This window comes from Ambystoma mexicanum, chromosome 10 (genome assembly GCF_040938575.1).
Source record: "Ambystoma mexicanum isolate Mex_15411 chromosome 10, UKY_AmexF1_1, whole genome shotgun sequence".
NCBI lineage: Eukaryota > Metazoa > Chordata > Amphibia > Caudata > Ambystomatidae > Ambystoma > Ambystoma mexicanum.
Window position 1 is genome coordinate 1,507,643,227 of NC_090932.1, and position 22,032 is coordinate 1,507,665,258.

At 47.4% G+C, this 22,032-nt stretch overlaps 1 protein-coding gene across 4 annotated transcripts in view; it reads right to left on the reverse strand.

The window, feature by feature from the left end:
* The window catches only part of SBNO1 (strawberry notch homolog 1), a 2,127,865-nt gene that overhangs the window by 1,029,039 nt on the left and 1,076,794 nt on the right, over positions 1–22,032 (reverse strand). For all 4 annotated transcript variants that reach the window (XM_069619669.1, XM_069619670.1, XM_069619667.1 and 1 more), the window contains one exon: positions 4,157–4,326. In XM_069619669.1, coding sequence (XP_069475770.1) covers positions 4,157–4,326 — 170 coding nt within the window. The remainder of the gene's footprint in view (positions 1–4,156; positions 4,327–22,032) is intronic.

Consider the following 22,032-nt stretch of genomic DNA (forward strand, 5'->3'; position numbering starts at 1 on the left):
CACGCGACAAAGCCTGCGAGGCCGTCGGTCATCTTGGATTCGAACTATGGGCCTCTCCCAGGTCCTTCGCCTACAGAATGGGCCCTGAAAGAAGGTTCCAGTCCCCTTCCCTCAGTAAGTGGTGCCAGGGCCTATGGTATAGGTGGGTGGTCTCCACAGTGTTACGTTTATGCCTCACGGTTACATGCCCCAGGCTCTTGGATGCTTCGATCAGGAAAGCAGGCCCAGTGCGGCTGAGGACCGTACCCTTCGCGATAGTTAGGCATGTGAGGGTTGCTTCTACAAGTGCTTTCCCCTCCTCATGTGCTCCCCACAGACGACGGGGCTCTCCAGCGGCATCATCCTAGGCTTTCTCCTCTTCTGAGCCCTTCTCCCTCACAGTCACCTGTTGATACCCAGCTACCTTTGGGTGTGGATCTGTGGGGGGGACCGCTCCAGGTCCTGTGTCCCAGGACCTGAATTCCGTCACGTCTGTAAAAAAAGAAAAGCAAGGGGGGGGCGATTGTGGGCAATGCACAGGACAAAGTGCCTTCGGCATTGGTGAGAGTGTTTCATGACCATCTGTGGGGCCTTGCAGAGTACTTGGGGGGGGGGGGGGGGGTCCCCAGGAGCCGAGGGTGTTGGCAGACATTCTGGCCTGGCATTCTACGAGCCATTCAGGCATTCCCCTCCAAAAAGATGTCCTGTCCATGGCGAGGAAGGTCTGGGAGAAGCCCTGGGCCAACGTCCAGATGAACAAGTAATTGGGCAGCCGTTTTAGGCTTTTAGATGGGGAACCAGTCCTCCTGGCCTCCCACCCTAGGCTGCACTCTTCAGTTGTGGCGGCGGCGGCTTCCTTGTATTCCAAGCCATTGTTCTCGTCTTCTTCAGCAGAGGCCGCCTTCAGTTGTCTTTCCAAGGAGGACAAAGCCCTTGAGTCATTTGGTGAGTGTTGCTATCTCAACGTTGTGCTGCACTTGCGACAGGCCAAAGCTGATGGCCTCCTAGCTGCAGCAAAAGATCAAGTACCTTGGAGAGACAGGCCTCATTTAAAGCCGTTCTGGCGGAGGCCTGTAAAGTTGTGCATGAACTCATGCCGTCTCCCACCTTGAACCCAGGTGTTGATGGCTTGTATCTGGGTGGTGTTGGCTGATTATACCTTCCCCCTTGTTTTAGGGGACCCGACAACTGAGCTAAATACCTGGGATCAATCGCAACAATCGGAGACCGGGGTTCATCAACACCTGGGCTCAAGGTAACCTTTCAGCATCATGATACCAATCTATGGTCAAGAACCCCTCCTGTCTAGCTAGGGAAAGACTTTTGAAGGTGAAGTACCTTCATCTAATGTTGATTTTCAACATAATAGTTATCTAACTGATGGTTACTTACCTGGTTCTTTTTTTCACTCATTTTACTATCCTACAGTTTTCTAAAACTGATCTAACTGTATTATAAAAAGTGAAGTGTTTGTGCTCATACCACCAAAGTTGATCTGTATATAATAGTAGTGGACACTTTTATATTACTTATCTCTTTTTTTTTATTGCTAAGAATTAGTCTAAGGACTAAATAAATAACTGTATTTCGAGGGGATTGTGTCCTCTGACGTATTCCACATCTTTGACAGTGATTACCACAGCTGTGCTGCTTCAGAAAATGTTTTCGGCGTAGGCGTTCTGCGTCGATGTCGATGAAATTGGAGAAAAGAGAAAAAAAACAAACAAGTAGGCATACATCGCTACAAATCGTAAAAATGCAACATTTACAAAGATAATGATTTTACTCTATAGTTCAAATGGTTAATGGAACTGGTCAACTACATACTAAAATGGCAACGCAATCCCTTGTGATGACTACGGTGCTTAAAGGTCTAACTAGCGGCGTGTGCTTTACTGTTCCAGGGTGTTAATTGTCGTACTATATTGTGTGAGAATGCCTGTGGCTAATTTAGCATGTCACTAACCTGTGTGCCAGTTTGCAACCCACAAGTACTGTCCGCGTGTGGTGTTTCTCTATGAAGCACTGCCTGGTATGGAGAGAACAAACGTGTTATCTCCTCCGTGTTATTTACTGCTGTTGGGTCAATGAATGAGATATGCCCCGTGGCCACCCACACAAGCATAGCACCCTGAATCCAGGAAACCTACCCCGCCAAAACAAGATCTTCAGTGAGATTTGGCATCACAAGGAATGTGGCGCTTCAGATTGTGTCCCCCCACCAGGCTTGGGACCCTCACTGTGGGATACCATGTTATCTGCCCAGAAGCTGGCCAGGAACTAACATTTCTGGGCATATGATGTTGCCGGCCAAATGTAACAAGTCCCCGAGTCATTCCCACCTGAAGCTGAACCAGCACCCAGAGGGTTTCTTCCAGCCGGTATCCCTAGGCATACAGATGGCGATGGTAGGAACTTCACTTTGAAGCCTTTTTCTTGCTCTTGCTGGAGTCACTAATGGGCTAAGAGCCCAGCTACTGGAATCTGGGAAGAGGGCACAGATTTCCAATTGGTAACATCACACCACAGACTAGGCATAACATTGCTGGTGCCTTGCCCACTGCTATATGCGAGGTCTGAATGTTCTTTAGGCCACTGATATAGGATAACCCTGAGTTGCCTTATTTCCTTTGAGGAAGATCCTTCACTCTCCTCATATATTTCTGTTCTACTGAAAGGGATTTGTCTCTTTCTGTACGTAATGAAACCGTCTTGGTCTCGGGTCGATATTCAGACGACTGCAGATTCTTGGCACATTGTTGGGTCTTTCACCTGTGTTCTACTTGGGATGGGTCACCCTGCCTTATCTCTGACCCCATCAGCCCTTCTCAACCAAAGCTCAATGGGTGCATGCTTGGGCCTCCTTTTCCTTTTTCCTCCAGGTCTAGGCGATCTCTGCTCCGGATAGAAATTGTCTTTAGGCTACTCTGTGCCACTTCAGCACCCCACAGCTATAGCTACTTCCTCGCCTCACCCCTGCTGCAGTTCCAGCTCTTAGTCTACGGTGGAATCATCTTGAGGACGTTCGGCTTGCCAAGGAAATATGTCCCATTCAGTGAAGGAACTGGATTCTCAAGGTGGGCACCAACTATCATTGTAGATACCTCCACTTTCTCAACCTTGATCAGCGGTCCAGAGGGTGTCCCACCAAAACCAGTTGTCTCCTCTATGGAGCTGGATTGGGTAGGAGGTTGTCCAGCAGGGCCCAGGCATTACTACTGTTCTTTTCTGGGTTGACCACAGTAATCAACCAATATGGTGATACCTTGGAGTTGCCATGGGTTAGGGTGAAATACCTTAAATTGTTTGTGGGTAGGTCTACCCTTTAGGTTGGTCTCGATCAGGACAATCCTCTTATTCGCGGGGACGCAGTAGTTGTAGGTGCTATGAACATTGTAAGTATTTTCAGTCAGTTGGAGATCTTTGGGTTGGTGGATATGCCAGATTGGTTAGTGCATGGCAGATCAGACCAGGAACTCTGCTCTTCTCAGATAGCTTTTGGCTAGCCTTAGTGTCTGTTTTCCAAGAAAAATCCTAGTAGGTGCCATTTCTGTTCTCCATTCCATTTCCTGTTCATATCTTCTTGGTTACACCCCGGGGGCATTCTGGGAGTTGTTTTCCTGAAAAAGACAAGAGAACTTTGGCAAGAAAAGCAGCTGATCAGCATTGTGGAAATGACAGCAGTACCACCAGAAATGTACAAGGCACATCCGGGAGGGGACAGGGATGTCTCCCACCCACTTCCAATTTCCTCACATAAGATCCGCTCTGGCATACACCGTGGTAGGCCTCGTAGCACAGGACTTGAGGAGGGAGGTCTCTGTCCCACCCTAACAGGGGCATGACCTGGACCCTATCACACAGAAAAGTGAATGGGCCAGCCAGGGAAAAATGAAGAAAATACAGCGGCAACTTACAGGACTGACTTTAGGAAATGTATTGCACACGTCAAACTAGCATTAGCATCAATAAGCTAATACAGGAACAACAATGAAAATTGCAACTTGCTGCAAATTCTCCATTGTAAATCAAATATTTAATAGCCTTTTAGAATACATGGATCTGGACTGTAAATTAACACTTCTAGCAAATCAACATAACTAGTGATAGTGGGAACAATTCATATTTCCAATCATCAGGTCCTCCTTGAAATTTTAGTAACAATTTGTAAAATTACCTCTGCCACATTCTCAGGACCACCAAGTTCATCTATGAGTTCATCCAGCGTGTTTGGTGGTAGATCTTCAGCTAATCTTTCTAATTTATCAAGCAGCTCCTTCTTCATTTGTTGAGCTCTTTCAACAGAATCTTGGCTTGTCACACAACTGTTGCTATTGTTCATATTCACTGAACATAAGAAATACAAAATGTTAATTTGATAATTCAACCATTCACAACAGATTACATTAGGAATATTTAGTTTTATGAAAACTAAAAAAGAAACTTTTTTACAAAGCTAAAACTTGAATGATTGAAGTCCAGAAAAATGTACTTCTAATATACATGAATCTCAATGACCAATTGACTAGTCACTGGACTCAAAGGTCATGGTGTTTGCTGTAGGTGGGACTCTGTATTGCGTGCTGGCAAGTAAGTTGAAAGATGGTTAACAGTGAACATGGATCTCTGGCATAGTCGCAGCCACAAATTACATGCTTTGTCATAATGTTCTATGGATACAATTTTCCTCCACCAAAATGTTCATCTTTTGAAACTGCTCTGTCTCAATTGAGAAAACTTTAAAGAGCAGTCAGGCGGCATAAGTGCATCTCTGATGAAATATAACAGTACTAGTGTACAGGCCTGTGTACACGGGCCAAAGTGCAGAGTTTCATTAACACAGTAAGTTCACTATATATCCTAAGCCTACAGCACCCTCTAGCGGTGACGACAGGCAAAGCTATGCAACTTGGACCACTGTACATACGAAGGCAACAGCTCCTTCTAGCAGAGCATTCAGTGCACTCGGGCAGCCTCTAATGCGTATGGCGGCATCTGACGGATATACATCTGGCCTGTTATATTATTGTTAGATTTTTTGCATCCGATACTAGAGTAAGACTCACATGTTATCAACGTCCGCCCTTTACTGGATGGTTTAGAGTATTTCACGGTTTCCTCTGTGTTTTTGTACTATCGTGATGGGACGATCAGTAATAGGATCACTACATGACATGAATGTACTTTCCACAATGCTACTGAAAGCCAAGGCCACCTTCAGATTGTTAAGTTTCAATCCTGATAAACAAGAATACTTAAATTAGGTTACCATGAATTGTGTAGACAGAAAATAGAGTAGAACACCACCCTGGACAGGGAGTCCAGATGTCATAGCTTGTACACATGCAGTTACTGCTGAAACATTTGGCAATTCCTCAGGTTTTATACAGAATATTACCAAGACTGAGATTTGTCCGGTATCGGCTACATCATGGATGTCTATTTCACAGTTTGGAAGAGAAATAAGCAGCAAACGATTTTGAAATTTTGGAAGTCAAATTCATTTTCTTTTAATTTCTTTTTTTACATTTAGTATGATATAGCCAATAAAGACACTTTATACATGAGATTTAAAAAACCATATAACATTGAAGAAAATCATAAAGAGATGAAGCAATAAGAATAAAACATTCTTAAGGAGAACCATCTCCGGTTCCGGAAGCACCTCAAAACCTTTCTCTTTGCTTCTGCTTTCTCTCTTCCTCTCCCCATGCACTTGCACAATCTGAATGACACCTGGCCTAGTAAGATCGTTATCTGTTAGCAACCTCCCTTGCTTCGTCACACCTTGAAACACTTGTGCATAGGCGCGTTATAAATGCCATATCATAACATATACTCCAACTCAAGCTTCTGCACTAAATGTCATCTATTAAAGTGATATATAATTTGCACATGGTGGCCCCTCAGGTATTCTACCCATAATAACTTGTCGTCCAAGTGTAACCACTCCCATGTTCCCAATGCCAATAGTGCTTTAATTTCTAACATTCCCATTAAGAATACAAGAGTTGTCCAAGTGTTGGACTTGGAGGAAGAACGCGAACAAGAACTTGCAGCCAGAGCATCGGAGCTCCAGAAGGCCAGTGCACACAGCCTGCTAAGGTCCGAAATCTAAGTGACCATGTGCTCACTTAGTGGAGAGAGCACGAGAGGAGTTTGAGGTGGCAGATGGGCTCCTGAATGGCTGGTCGCTCGGTTTGTATGCCATCTCGGTGTATTGCTCTCCTATGGTCTCGGGCAGTTTACAGGAGAGGGTAGTTTGTTTGAAGCCGCGGGCTGCTTCTGTTGAAGCCTGCTATTGTTGCAATTATAGGCTGCAGTTCTGCACTGTCAGGAATTATTAGATAGGAGGTGCATTTCAGCAGTTTGGCTGCAAGGCAACCTGCTGCTTTTTAAAACTTAACTGCCTGCCAATAAGAAAAGATAACAGCTACGCAGTGAGGCGCGTGGCAAACAGCCATACTCCAATGGAAGAGGCAAAAAGCCTGGTAAATTGAAATCTAAAGATTGTAACTTAGACTCAAATGCAAGTACTTACCATGCTTTGGATAAGGGAGAGGCTGAGACACGCAAGATTACGGCTTTTCTCAAACCACTTGTATGGAACAGTTCCAGCTGTAGTAATGAAGCAGTGATTGAAGAGCCTGTTGAAAGCTTTACGTCAATGCCGGCAGAGACTTCCTTGCTCCCGCCTATGAACAATAACTCACTTTTAAATGTGTGCCTTAGTCTGCAGAGGGAGTCTATGGGTACTACCTAAGATTTACTTGTTCTGACAGTTGATCCTTCTGTAAATAAAACTGCATCGTCTAGATCTCCGCCTCCATCTGCCTTCATATAATTTGGAGCAAATTGCAGAGAGCACTTATGCGTCTTCCTATGCACAGGATACACTGATTGGTTCTAGTTCGTCAACTTTGTCAGAATAAGAATATGCACAATCAGAGTAGCTGACCATACTTAAAGCCCTTGTTCTCCTCTGTAATAACATTTAGGGTACAGAGGGTGATTAAGGATAGCTTAATGCGAGTGATAGATGCAATTCTTATAAATCCCCAAAAACCGTTTACCAATGATGAGGCGGCTACAGATCACATCCTCTTTGTGGAGGATGAAGGAAATGGCATGAATGAACTTGAATCCGAGGCAATTTTCGAAGCCGCTCAATCTGAGGTGCCACATAATAGTGATGTACATGATGCTACTAGCATGTCGTATCCTGGAGCATCTGAAGGGACAGGGGGGTAGGGGGAGGGGTCTATGTCCCCTTTGTGCTAAACTGAGAGAGAGGAACAAAAAAAAGTAATATCACTAGTGAAAGGGTGGCTCCTATTGATTCAAATGCTCAGAGAGTCGATTTGGCTGATCTAGTAGTTCCTAATCAATTCAAAATGTTGGCTAATTTGCTGCAAGATATTACCTGAAATCCTGTCACACTGTTGATCCCATTGTTTCATGGTTGAGGAAGGCTGGAAAAGTGGCAAACATGCCCCCTATGAGAGTCCCCCTCATGAGCCTGAGTTGAAAGTGACGAATAATAACATAATGCAATTGACACTTGCTAGGGAAAGATGGTGCATAGGTCGGAAGAGAAAGATGCTCTGTCATTGTATTGAATAAGTCTAATGTTACAGACAATCAAATGATGGTTGATGTATTTTCTTCAGGCCTTATCTGAAGCAAAGTAATTCTTGATACCTTATTCATAGTGTAAGGCAGAAACCTGTGCCGTTCCCTTAGGGACCACTGCAAAATGTTTAAGACTACAGGAGTAATCAGTAAACCCAATTGGTAGCAGTCTGCACCACCCAGATTTACCTGGTAGCTGTGGCTGAGCAGTCAGACTTCTCTCAAGAAGAGTTAGGCAGCATATAGAGTATACACAATAGGGCTAAAAATACAGTAGCACAAGCAAACACTGACCAGAGCTTTGGTATAAAAGTACATAATTATTTATTTAAAAACACACTTGTAAAAATACACTGGCACTAATATGTCAAGCAAGTTCAAACACAGTCACTATAAGTATATACACCTCCATGGTTAATTATTCGACAAGTCTAGGTTAAGACACCACTTATTTAGCAAAACAGAGGTGAGTAACCGTAGATGGAACTCCAATAATTTGTTTAAAAAGGGAGAGAAAACGCAGAATAGGAAAATAACCCAGTACCAACACTTTTAAGAAACCACAGCAAGTCAAGAAAGGCAGGGTCTACTGTATAGCAAAAAGTTCATAGGCCAGGCCCACTCTTAGAGAGAGCAAGGCAGAATATGCCCAAGATCACACAGTCGAAATGCACTCAAAGTCTTTGCAGAAAAGTCAAAAGAGGTTGGATTAGTTCAGAAAGGTAAAGTTAGCAGGTCTGAGGTCAACCCAGGATAGAGAGTCAAGGATTTACGGGACACCTTGGACAATCTGTTGCAAGGGAGACCAGGCGGGACACAGTACCTGAAATGGTGAGAAAGCTCCAGCGGGGGCAGTTGTTCCTGGCAGCGGGTGCAAATCGGGGCTTCGTCCAGGGGAAGAGATGATCTCGACGTGGAAGAAAGCTGGAGGTCGTTGCACTGCCAGGAAAGAAACCAGCCGCAGAGTTTCCCGGTTAAAAGGTACGACCCTTTTATTCCTGGTAGTGGTGAAGCGTGGCTATCTGGCAGCCGGGGTGCTTGGCACGGGCGATTCGACCACAAGATGATACAGGAAGGCGAAAAAGGCAAACTGGTTGGTCCCACCAGCTCAAGGGGAAGAAGACTCTCCTGGAAGAAGATCTCCTCCGTCGTCGGGGAAGTGGTGAATTCGTACAGCAGGGCTCCACCGGTGGCGTCGTCATTGTAGATAGCTCAGCTTCTCCCCTCTTCGGATTCTTTAGGTCCTGTGACGACTTCTGAAGTTCCAGTCCCCAAAACCCTGCTTTTATGCAGCAAAACCCCCAATCATCAGCCTAGCTGTCATTCAAACATGCTAAGTGGTGAGCCGGGTGGCTCACCACTGGGCCAATCACAGAAGAGTGCGACTTGAGTTGCCAAGGCAACTCAGTCCAGGGTGCCTAATCCCCCCCTCCCACACATCCTGTTGACCCCAGACAGAGTGGCACTATTTGGAGGGCTTCTGTGGAGAAGCCCGCCAAAAAGTGGAACAAAGGGCTCGACTTGGGTTAGAGTTTCAGAGGCGAACACAAACGCCATTTTAAAACCGAGTCCTGGCAAAAAGACCCAACCAGGGAATAAATATTAAATAAATAACCCGACAGTATCTTTAACATTGCACCAAAAAGTGGTGCGTTTAAAATGAATGGGATAATCCCATAGGAAATATTCCGGTGGAATATTTCGCGTGTTATCCACTGCCACCAGCCAGAAACTCGACAAGGGAGGTCTGGACAGTGCCCCCTTGGAAAACAGACCCAAGGGCAATCGAATTACCCCTACCAGTACTTCCACAATATGATGGTTTGTACTGGTTCTGTTCACAATTTGAGACTAGTAAAGCCAATGGTGACTTTACATGCCCTGGGAGCCAGTAGTCAGTCCCAGGGTATGGAGTCTAGTCTATGTTTGGGGGTCACTATGACACCCCTGTGTTACTGCACTGAGGGTGCTGTGTAACACATACCAAAAACCCATGAAGCCCTATGGAGTAAAAGGCCCCATAGCCCATAAAACACATTACATAGTCAAAGGACATTCTCAAACATGCCTAAGAGTGGGAGAAAAAGAGTCTCACTCTTAGCAGGAGAAAAAAATAAACCCCAAAAATCCAGCAAAGGTGCTGGGGGACTCACTAGGTTTGGGAAATTAGCCTTAACAGAGAATTCTCCCTAACACATAGTGTGCCACTTCTTAAATCTATAACGACAAAATATCTCGTTAATAAAAATACCAGCCTCTAAACCCGATACAAATTGAGTGATTGATCATTTAATATCAACAGTCATTGCTGATTTCCTTGGGTCTTTTTCACAGTACTTTTTAAAACTGTGTTATGACTTTGATATACTTAAAGAAAAACATTGCCCGCTTTGGAAGCAAGGATGCTCAGACCAGTGGAAAGCAATGGTTTAGTAAAAAAGACGCGGAATCCATTGTAATCCCCAAGATGCACCTGGAACAAGTCACTCTTATCCTGATAGCACCAATGTGGGTACGACAGCCATGGATTTCACACCTGCTCATAATTTCTCTTTGCACAGCAGTCAAAATACTGTGCCATTACAACATGCTATCCCAATATCAAGGGACAACACCCCATCCATGCCCACAAACAATGAACTTGGCAGCTTGGCTCCTGAAGTCATAAAGTTTGGACATTTGAATGTGCCACAAAAATGTATGGACATATTGAAGGAAGCACATAAACCAAACACAAGAAAATGTTATTTCAAAAAATTGAAAAGTGTTGTCATTTGGTGCCATTGACAGCTCACCTTCACGTATAGTACTCCACCTGCTTTACCTCTTGGACTCAGGGTTGGTCTTTAATTCCCTCAGAGTTAATTTATCAGCTCTCTAGGCATACACCAGCTCTCAAACCAAAGTGTCATGGTGGAAGATACCAGCAGTTAAGACATTTATAGAAAACATATACAGAAGGGGTTAAAAGGCTACACACCCCAATTTCAAATGCAACTTAATGGGACTTAAATGTACGTTCAAAACTCATGGGTCCCCCTTATGAGCCAATTAATAAAAATAAGTCTCACTTTCAAGACTCTGTTTCTGGTTGCCATTACATTGATAAGAAGGGTCAGTGAACTGCAAATTGTCTCAGTTCAAGATCCTTTTGCTATCCCTCGGCACGTTAAGGACCATGGGTTAAGTACACGTCACACAAGGGATAGTATTACAAACAAACCGAGTTCACGTCTCTTTTTTAACTTCGAAAACAAGTCATGCAATACTCCGCACCTACCACTATGTCGGCTTATGCTAAGCATATGTTTCTAAGCAGATTCACAAGCTCAGAAATCTGTTTTATAAGGGTTTTGTGTGACAATATTTGATTAGAAATTTGATCTGCTTAATGTATAAACTAACGGCCTTACAAACTATTGTATTTTTATACTTACCGGTCTAGCTGAAATTACAAGTCTTGCCGCTTAGCTACTTTTCCTTGAATGGATTTGGGCTAACCTCTCAGTGTCTTCCCTTGAAAATCCTCCCCCTCAGGGTTGATTTTGGAAATCCATCTTAACAGTATTTCTTATTCTGTTTGTCCATGGGTCGTTCTTCGGTGCGACAACTGATGCCAGGTGACCTTGAACGTATCTGCTAGTCACCCTTCTCCTTGTGGAGGGAGGTGAATCATTTTGCTTCCTGTTCACGAAAAGCCATGGGGTGCATCTACTGACAATGTACAATCCTATATGAGTCATACCCATCAATGAGGGAATAAAGACAGATCCTATGAGGATACGAGATGGACATCTGACAACTGCAGTCGAAGCAAGGCTTGAACCCCGAGTAATTCGATGAGCTTGCGTGAGCAGGGTATGGGGAAAAAATGAACTAAGGGCACAGTGCCTCTATATATACTGGCCCAACGTTATGTCTGGTGCGTAGAGGCATCAGGTGTGGCAGACAGAGCTGCACTGCGCTTGTTGTTGGCAGAAAAGTATCCAAAGAGCAGCTGTGATGAGGAGGTAAATATCAAGAAGGAATGAGTGGAAGGAAGGAGTCCATTAGAAGGAGGACATTTGTAGTCACTCATCAGTCACCGTTGGAGCTAAGACCCCTAAGAAGAGGAGCATCTCATTTCACTGAAGACCCAGAACTCTTCATTGCAGCCACCATCCAGCATGGTCTTCAATCTTCCCAGCAAAGCCCCGCTTCCTTTGCTGATCACCATAAATCCTTCATCTGTGCTTTGACTATGAAAGGTGGGAACAACCCATTTTGAAACCTGCTTGACGATCCTGCCCTTAAAAGCCTTTGGCGGTGTCCTGCAACCATCCTGTGGGCAGACCAGCTTCCTTGTGGGCTACGACACTGGATCAGTTGTTGGCCAGAGTTTGTACTTGGGACTCCGTAAGCCCTAGATTTGTGAATCAAAAGTTATCCCCTTGCCGATTCATCTCTCCAGCATGAAGAGGGCCTTGTAGGATCTACTTCTTTGATTCTGTCACAAGGTTAGACTTCCACCATTTCTTCACAGCAGTCATCCCTGATCCATACATGGATTGTGTTCTGAGGTCCACTAAGTTTGTTGAAACATGGTGGTGGTCCTTCCTTTAACATGCCAGGAACCATCATCTCGCCAGGGCGAGCAACCACTGACTAGATTGAACTAAATCCCAATTCCAGAAGTGATCTCAGCACCAGCAACCGCTAGACCGACTCCAACTGAACCAAGACACTGAGCAAGAGGGCCCACCGATTTCGGGAATCTGTGAAGGGAGTCCTGAGTGAACTCGAGTATAGCCGATGGGTAAACATACCGGTAGCTGCCCCCTACCGCCACAGGGTTTATGGGCATAGCGTCCTTGCCAAACCTCTCTCTGGTCTGGCCGCAACTGGTGGATTTCCAGTCAGGATCCTCCCCTGGGCCTTCCATTAAGTGGTTGGACTGAGAGGGTTTCCTAAGAACTTTTCTCCTATTGTTCTTTAACACTGAAGCACTTACTGTTAGGGAGAATTCTTTTATAATCTGAAAAAATGAATACCCTTCATTTGAATGATAGACGTAACTTGATGGCCGGGGGCCAACCGTCTTATGCACCGAATTATAGAAATATAAACTGCTATGCTTGACCGACGAGCGGCCATTTTAAATATAGCAAGAATCGCCATTTTGCTTGTTAACCATTGCTCATTGCTTTCTGTCTAAAAACTGCTTTGCAGCTTGCAATTCTTGTGGATTCTGCTTACTCTGCTCAACTGTTAACATTGTTGTCTGAATATGAAAGGACAAGGTCGCGGGACTGAAGAGTTTGCTGAAACTCCTCATGAGTAGCCCAGAGAGGAATGCCCACGCTCCCTCTCTGTAGCCTTGGGAGGAAGCTGCAGGGCATTTAATCACTTCACAGCTGCCAGCCAGTCTCGTACGATGGTAGAATATGTTAGAATAATACAGTTAAAGGCTTGAATTACGGCCTCCCCTTCGCAAAACCCTTTAGAACGTGTCAGCTCCCAGGACACGAATAGTACCTCAGATAGCAAAGCTTGGAATGTGGCTCTTCCCCTGTGTGCAGCTCGCTTCCAAGAACAGAACCACCATGTTCTAAAAGATGCCTCCGCACTTTCTAATTGCACATTGTTACTAGAATAGACATCGAAAGCATTATAATCGTCATACTCGTCGGATATGTCCGTCGTCATCCCGAGTTCAAAGGAACTTAATAAAGAGGGGTGTTGAACATGACTTTGCTGATTGTATTATATGCATTTTGTATATATGTAACTGATGTACGTAATTCGCTCTCTTGCGTCCCTCGAGGTCTAGGAAACTCACGTTGCGGGGCGTGAGATCAGAATTGGCCAATTGTTACTATCTTTTGCTTGCAATAAACCCTAGCATTGGGAATTTTAACCTCGTGTCTAGCGCATCTTTTTGTGTATGGTTATTGCCTTGTTTCCCTAGCACGAGGGACCCCTAGGGGCCCCTTTCAGCGTCCTTGCCAAACCTCTCTCTGGTCGGCCGCAACTGGTGGATTTCCAGTCAGGATCCTCCCCTGGGCCTTCCATTAAGTGGTTGGACTGAGAGGGTCTCCTAAGAACTTTTCTCCTATTGTTCTTTAACATTGAAGCACTTACTGTTAGGGAGAATTCTCTTATAAGGCTAATTTCCCAAACCTAGTGAGTCCCCCAGCAGCTTTGCTGGATTTTTGAGTTTATTTTTTTCTCCTGCTACGAGTGAGACTCTTACTCCATGATTTGAGGTATGTCTGACTTGTTATGTGCTTATGGGCTTCCTTTTTACTCCATAGGGTATCATCTGTTTTTCTGTATGTGTGGTACACGGCACCGTCAGTGCAGTACCACAGGGGTGTCACAGTGACCCCCAAACAGACTCCATACCCTGGGACTGACTACTGTCTCCCAGGGCATGTAAAGTCACCATTGGCTTTACTAGTCCAAAATTGTGAACAGAACCAGTACAAACCATCATATTGTGGAAGTACTTGTAAGGGGTAATTCGATTGCCCCAGGGTCTGTTTTCGAGGGGGCACTGTCCAGTCCCCCCTTGTCGAGTTTCTGGCTGGTGGCAGTGGTTACCACGCGAAATATTCCACCAGAATATTCTCTATGGGATTTTCCCATTTATTTTAAACGCACCACTTTTTGGTGCAATGTTAAAGATACCGCTGGTTTATTTATTTAACATTAAATCACCGAATGGGTCTTTTTGCCAGAACTCGATTCTAAAATGGCGTTTGTGTCCGTCTCTGTAACTCTGACCAAGGTCGAGCCCTTTGTTCCACTATTTTGGCGGGCTTCTCCACAGAAGCCCTCCAAATGGTGCCACTCTGTCTGGGTTCCACAGGAAGGGTGGAGGGGGGAATTGGCACCCTGGACTGCGTTGCCTTAGCAACCCAAGTCGCACTCTACTCTGATTGGCCCAGTGGTGAGCCGCCCGGCTCACCACTTAGCATGTGTGATTGACAGCTAGGCTGATGAATGGGGGGTTTTCTGCATAAAAGCAGGGCCTTTGGGACAGGAACTTCCGAAGTCGCTGCAGGACCTAAGAATCCAAAGTGGGACGAAGCTCAGCCATCTGCAACAACAACGACACCACCAGTGAAGCCCTGCTGCAGCTACCTCACCACTTTCCCGACGACAAGAGAAGATCTTCTGCTGGACGAGTCTTCTTCCTCTGAGCTGGTGGGACCAACCAGTTCACCCTTTTCGCCTTCCAAAGACAGCCCTTGGTCGAATCGCCCGTGCCAAGCACCCCAGCGGCCGGATAGCCAAGCTCACCACTTTTGACCGCCAATAAAGGGACCGCACCTTTTAATCGGGAACTCCGCAGCTGGTTTCATCTCTGTGCAGTGCAACGACTCCACGTTTCCTCCTCGACGAGATCTTTTCTTCCCCTGGTCGGGACCACAAACCTCAACCACTGCCAGGAACAACTGCCCCCGCTGGAGCTTCCTTTCTCTTAATGTACTGTGTCCTGCCTGGCCTCCCCTTTCTACAGATTGCCAAAGGTGACCCTTAAATCCTTGGCTTCTAAACTGGGTTGGCTCCAGGCCTTCTAACTATATCTTTTGACTCACCCCAACCTCTTTTGAACACTCAGCAAAGACTTTCAGTGCACTTTAAACCGTGTGATCCTGGGCACATTTCGCTTTGCTCCATTTAAAGTGGGCCTGGCCTATGAACTTTGGCTCTACAGTATAACCTGCCTTTCTCCCCTTGCTCTGAACTCTTAAGTGTTGGGAACTGTTTATTCTTATGCTCTGCCTTTTCTCTCCCTTTTTAACCTAAACTGTTGGAGTGCCATCTAGGTTAAGCGCTCACTTCTGTCTTAACAAATAGTTGTGCTTTAACCCTGACTTGTCTGATAGTTATCAAGGGAGGTGTGTATACTTACCTGACTGTTTTTTAGATTACTTTTCATTGAGAGTGCTAGTGTATTACCTAAAGTGTGTTTTGAATAAATAACTATATACTTTTTATACAAAGCTCTGGTCAGTGTTTGTTTGCTCTACTGTGTTTTGGCCCTATTGTGTATACCCTGCATACTGCCCTACTCTCCTTGAGAGAAGTCTGACTGCTCAGCCACAGCTACCAGGTAAATCCGGGTGGTGCAGACTGCTACCAATTGGGTTTACTGCTGCTCCTGTAGTCTTAATCTTTTTGCTGTGTTCCCCAAAAGAACTGCACAGGATTCTGCCTAACACGTACTAACTCCCTGTTGGTTTGGCCAACATTTGTTTATACTACCCTTAAAGAATCCTAGTCTCCTGAAAAGAGCTCTATTGGGACTTGTGACTGTAAGGGCACTAGGGCCCAGCTCGTTTAGTAAAGGAAGCACTATTAAATTGTTGATCCTTATAATTATAAGGCTGTGTATTGTAATTTAATTTCTTTCTTCCTTACATAAAACTTCTCTAGTTTAATTGTTACCTACCTAGTTATCTATTCACTTGCTTTGCGACATTACAGTGTTGCAATAATTATCTGTGTTAAAAAGTCAAGTACTTGAGTTCTGTAACTTAGAGCACCTTAAAAGTGAATGTGTATATAATACTACTGTAATACTTTACTGTGGTTTTTAATTCCTAAGAAGTGTCCAAGGCCTAAATAAATGAATTAATAGTTACTGACCATTAGTCCAAAGTCCCCTTTCCTCCATACTGTATGGGCGTCCCTTGCGAGGGACGGGAGACAGACCTTTTTCACCAGAAAAATCATCTTCCTCTTTATATTTAGAGGGGCGCGGCCCTGGGAGCATGCAGTCACCTGACTCCGCCCACCGGAGCCACTCCTCAGTCCCCATTGACACGTCACCAATATTTAACATTGCCTAATGACACCAGTATTATTAGGGGGGCGGAGGATGGTGGGACGTATGGAGGAAAGGGGACTATGGACTAAGAGTACGTTAGTCACTCCGGTGAGTAACTATTAATTACTCTTATGTCTGCCCCATTTCCTCCATATTGTATGGGCGATAACAACTGAATGTAGCACCAGGGTGGAGAGGAGACACTCCTTAAGCAAACAGTTTTCTTAGAACCGCCTGCCCAAAAGCTGTGTCTTATCTACAGGCAGCGTCCAAACAGTAGTGCTTACAGAAAGCCAAAGGGGTGGCCCAGGTAGCCACCCTGCTGATGACCTGCCACAGCACATGACTTTGAAACGCGATGGCCATGGCTTTGGCTCTGACCACATGGGCATGAAAATTGGCTGGCACTGGTTTGTGCTGCCCCTCATAGGCCTCCTAAATGGCCGTGACCATCCACCTTGCTATGGAGGCCTGATAGCCAGGCCTTGAACCACCAAAAGTGATAAAGAGGGCATCCAACTTGCGGAAGTCCTTGGTCCTGTCAAGGTAGTATTTTAGCGTGCGTCTGACATCCAGATGTTGTAAGACCCTCCGAAGCTCATCCTTCGGGTCGGCAAAGAAGGTGGGTAAGACCATTTCCTCATTCAGATGGAAGGAGGAGGTCTCCTTGGGGAGGAACGGAGGCTGCGTCCGGAGGAACACCTTGTCCTTTTGAAAGGTAGTGTAGTGCTCTGATGCCACCAGAGCCTGGATTTCGCTAACTCTGCGAGCTGAGGTGAGGCGTACGAGCAGCGCTGTTTTTAGGGTGACAAGCCTGATGTCTGCGAACGCCATTGGCTCGAACCGTTTGTGGAGGAGCCCAGGACTACACTGAGGTCCCACACAGTGTGGCTTCTTTATAGGTGGGTAGTGCCTGTGGAGGCCCACAGATGCTGTTTGACCACCGGGTTAGCGGAGGAGAAGAGACCCTCCTCCGAATTTCTGTAGACTCCTATGGCTGCCAGATAGGTGCATCATGTGTCCACCTGAACTCCGGAGTGGGCAAAGTGTGCCGAGAAGGAGAGTATGTCATCCAACGTGCATTAAGGGAGTCAGCAAAATGAAGAATCTAGACCATTTGCTCTTATATTGGCTCCTGGTAGCTTTGGTGCTTCTGGCACTGTGGATGATCTCCAGGTTAGCCTGAGATAGGCTCAAGTGTTTCAGTGTGACCTTGTCAGGAACCACGCTGTGAGGGCTAGCTTGCGAGTAGTGGGGTGGAGTACCCTGCCCCCCTGCTGGTTCAGGAGAGGAGCTAGACCCAGCGGTAGGTGAATGGGGGGCCTGTCCGATAGGCTGAACAGCTCAGAGAACCACAGTCTCGCCAGCCACCAGAGAGCCATCAGAATGATGCTGAGGTGACACGATTCCTTTATCCTTCAGATCACTCTGTGTACCAGAGGTGTTGGAGGGAAGCTGTAAGCCGTCATGTAGTTCCATTGTATCTGGAATGCATCGCCCAGGGAGCCCAAGCCCTATCTCTGCCAGGCGGCAAACTGCTGGCATTTCCTGTTGTCCCGGGAAGCAAACAGATCCACTTGCAGTTGCTCCCACCTGAGAAAGATCTCCTTCAGGACCAGGTCGTTCAATTGCCACTCATAATTGTCCACCGCAGTCTGCAGAGCCTGTGCACCTCCAGGTTGGACCCCCCGGGAGGTGGACAGCGCTGAGGTAGATGTTGCTCTCCAGAGCCCATTCCCACATGCTGACAGCTAGGTTGCACAGCGGAGGGGATCTGGTACCCCCCTGCTTGTTGACAGTACATGCTGGTGGAGTTGTCCATCTGGAGAAGTACTGTCTTGCCAGCCATATGGCCTTCAAGTCTAGCCAGTTGATGTGGGACTCTTGTTCCTTACGAGTCCAGACTCCATGGGCGCTCTGACTGTCCAGCGTGGCTCCTCAGCCTTCTAGGGAGGAGTCCGTGGTGACAGTGACCTGCGTGAGAGGCTGCCGGAAGGGCTTGCCCTGCCACAGGTTGCAATCCGCAGACCACCACGTGTGGTCTGGGTGGAGAGATGTGGGAATGTCGACAGGCTCCGCTTGAGAGCACCTCTCCTGATTCCATGAGGCTGCGAAGTTCCGCTGTAATCTCCTCATCTTTTGTGGGGTACAGCCAAAAGGACCGCTGCCATAATACCCAGCAGGTGTTGGTACCACCAGGCATAGGTCACTCTCCCGGAGAGGAAGTGAGTAGTGGTTCTCTTGATAGCTGTGATCTTCTCTGAGGGAAAGACTCTCTCGCAGCCGGTGTCCCAGATTAGGCCCTGCAAGGTCAGGCTCTGTGTGGGTTGCAGCTGAGACTTGAGATTGATCGTAAACCCCAGGTCATGGAGTGTGCTCATAAGTGCTGAGGAGGTGTGGAGAACACCCTACTGAGTTGAAGCCCAGGTATGGGTACACGTGGTGGCCCTGAGGAGGGCCGCCACTGCATTCATTAACCTGGTAAATACCCTGGGGGCTGAGTTGAGGCTGAAGGGTAGCACCTTGTATTGGAAATGGCAGCCCATGATCCTGAACTGTAGAAAGCACCGATGTGGCTGCCAGATAGGGACGTGTAAGTCGTCATGCGCCAAGAAGGAGCGTGGCGTCGGAGGACCAAGTACCTATTGAAAAGAAAAAGGGGAAGAAGATGTTTCTGTTGAAAAAGATTCCATCACCCATCCCTTGCAAGGAAAGCCCATACAGTATGGAAGAAAGGGGACGGGACGTAAGAATAAGAACAAGTTACTTACCTGTAACTGTTGTTCTCCAGCATGGGTCTTGCATGGATTCACATGCTCATTAATATTCCCCGTCGTCAGGCTGGGAATCCTCGGTAAAGAAAAAAATCAGTATCAGTTTCGTTTCTGATCTGTCTTTCTTAGTAGTAACCAATCACTGGTCTCTGTGTCATACTACCCCCAGCCAATGACTGCCCTCTCCCTAAGCCCCTCCCCTGGCAGCCATCCTCAGATTTGGTAGCACGTAAAGTGGCAGTATGACCAAGTGAAGACCCACAGAGGGGAAGGAGGGAGGGTTCACATGTGAATCCATGCCAGACCCATGCTGGAGAACAACAGTTACAACTTGTTCCTTCTCCAGCATGGGGTCTGGCATGGATTCACATGCTCATGAATATAAGAATACATAGCGGTACACACATGCACAACCAACGGGAGGTGGCAAAAGGCTCAACATTAAGCATTACATAAACTCAACATTAAGCAACTCTTACCACCTTCACCAGGCCCACCTTCTGGCGATCAGGTTGCGCAGCACTGCTTGGTCGACTCTGGACTCCTCCCTGGAATCCCGGTCGACACGGTAGAATCTCGTGAAGGTGTGCGTCGACCTCCACGTAGCAGCCCTGCAGATGTCCAGCAGGGGCACACCAGACAAGAATGCCGTAGTAGCAGCGATCGCTCTGGTCGAATGGGCTCTCGGACGGCCGGGCAATGGTCGGTTGGCCAACCGATGACAGTGCATGATGCAGCCGGAGAGCCATCTGGAAATGGAAGCCTTCGAGAGAGCCTTCCCTTGGTTCACAGGCCCAAAGTTCACAAACCGCTGCGATGTCTTCCGAAAACTCTTTGTTCGGTCCACGTAGAATTTAAGCGCTCTAGTTACAACCAGCGAGTGCAAAGACCTCTCGGCCGACGACAAAGGCGACGGAAATAAAACTGGCAACACCAAGGGCTCGTTAAGATGGAAGTCCGACAGCACCTTGGGCATGAAAGAGGGGTGCGTCTTCAGTACCACCCTCGTATCGTGAAAAGTCAAGTATGGAGGCTTGCAGGATAGGGCATGAATCTCTCCCACGCGTCGTGCGGAGGTGATGGCCACAAGGAACGCTGTCTTCCACGACAGGAACTTCAACAGAGCCGAATGCAAAGGCTCGAATGGCGGCCCCATGAGCCTGCTCAGCACCACGTTGAGCTCCCACGCCAGGGCTGGAGCCTTCACCGGCGGGAACGATCGGAACAGTCCCTTCATAAATTCCTTCACCAGTCGATGAGACCACAAGGACGGCCGTCCTGCAGTTCTGGTGTATCGGGAGATCGCTGCCAGATGTATCTTGATGGAAGAGTGAGCTAGTCCAGCTTTGGCCAGGGACAATAGGTATGGTAGCACTTGAGGTGCCGTAATCCGTAGAGCGTTGATCTTCTGTGCACGGCACCAGACAGAGAACCTCTTCCACTTATGTCCGTAGCACTTGAGAGTTGAGGACACCCTGGTCTTTGCAAGAACCTCTCTGCAGTCAGCCGGGATATCGTACCATCCAAACTCTAGTGCTGCAGGAGCCAGGCCTGCAAGTTCAGCGACTCCGGGTCGTAGTGAAGAATGGCGCCTTCCTCTCTGGAGAGAAGATCTGCGTCTGTCGACAGCTTGACTGGTGGGGACGCCGAGAGGTCCTGATGGTCCGGGAACCAGATCTGTTTCAGCCACGCCGGTGCAACAAGGATCATCCTGCACTGGGACCTCAAACTGGCTGATAAGTCGAAGCAGCAGCGGCAACGGAGGAAACGCATACAGGAACAGGCCGTCCCAGGGGAACGAGAAAGCATCGCCCATGCTCCTCGGCTGGGGAAACCTGCTGGCGAATCTCTGGCACTTGGAGTCCGTCGCGAACAGGTCGATCTGGGGTTTGCCCCATCGTTGGAAGAGCCAATCCACTTGATCCTGGCGTAGTTCCACTCGTGGCACGAGCGCAGCTCCCTGCTGAGTGAGTCGGCGATGGTGTTTTTTATTCCTGCCAGATGGAAGGGAACCAGAAACATCCCCTGGGCGATGGCCCAGTGCCGCAGATCCTGGGCCTCCTTGGATAGGGCTGGGGATCTGGTGCCTCCCTGCTTCCGGATGTAGAACATTGTGGTGGTGTTGTCGGTGAAGATCCTCACGACCTTGCCCTTGAGGGACGGGAGGAATGACGAGCGCCGAGAACACGGCGCGGAGTTCCAAGATGTTGATGTGGAGAGACCTCTCCTCCGCGAGCCAAAGGCCTCTTGCGTGGAGATCACCGGTGTGCGCACCCCATCCCTCCAGGGAGGCGTCCGTCGTCACAGTCTCATGATGTGCCGGGGTCTGGAAGTCCGTGCCTGCCGTGAGGTGTGCACGGGGGCCCCACCACTGAATCGCCCGACGGAAAACCTTGTTGAGCGGGATCTTGTCTTCGAAGCTGCCCGCCGCTTGCATCCAGCGGGCGTCGAGGAACTCCTGTAGAGGACGCATCCGAAGCCTGCACAGGTGAACTAGATAGATGCATGAGGACATCATTCCGAGGAGGGACTTGATGGATCTCACCCTGGCCACGTCCGTGGCTAGCAGGCACTGCACCTTGCCTAAGATGGCCTTCGTCCTTTCCTCCGACGGAGATGCCAATCGTTCCACTGTATCGAGCTTCGCTCCCAGAAACAGTGCCACCTGCGACGGAACCAAATGGGATTTCGGGTAGTTGATGGAGAAACCCAGCTCCGTGAGTAAGCGGACGGTCTTCACTGTGTGCTTGATGGCGAGTTCTCTTGTCCTTGCACGGATGAGCCAGTCGTCCAGGTAGGGGTAGATGTTAGGGAGAATTCTCTGTTTAG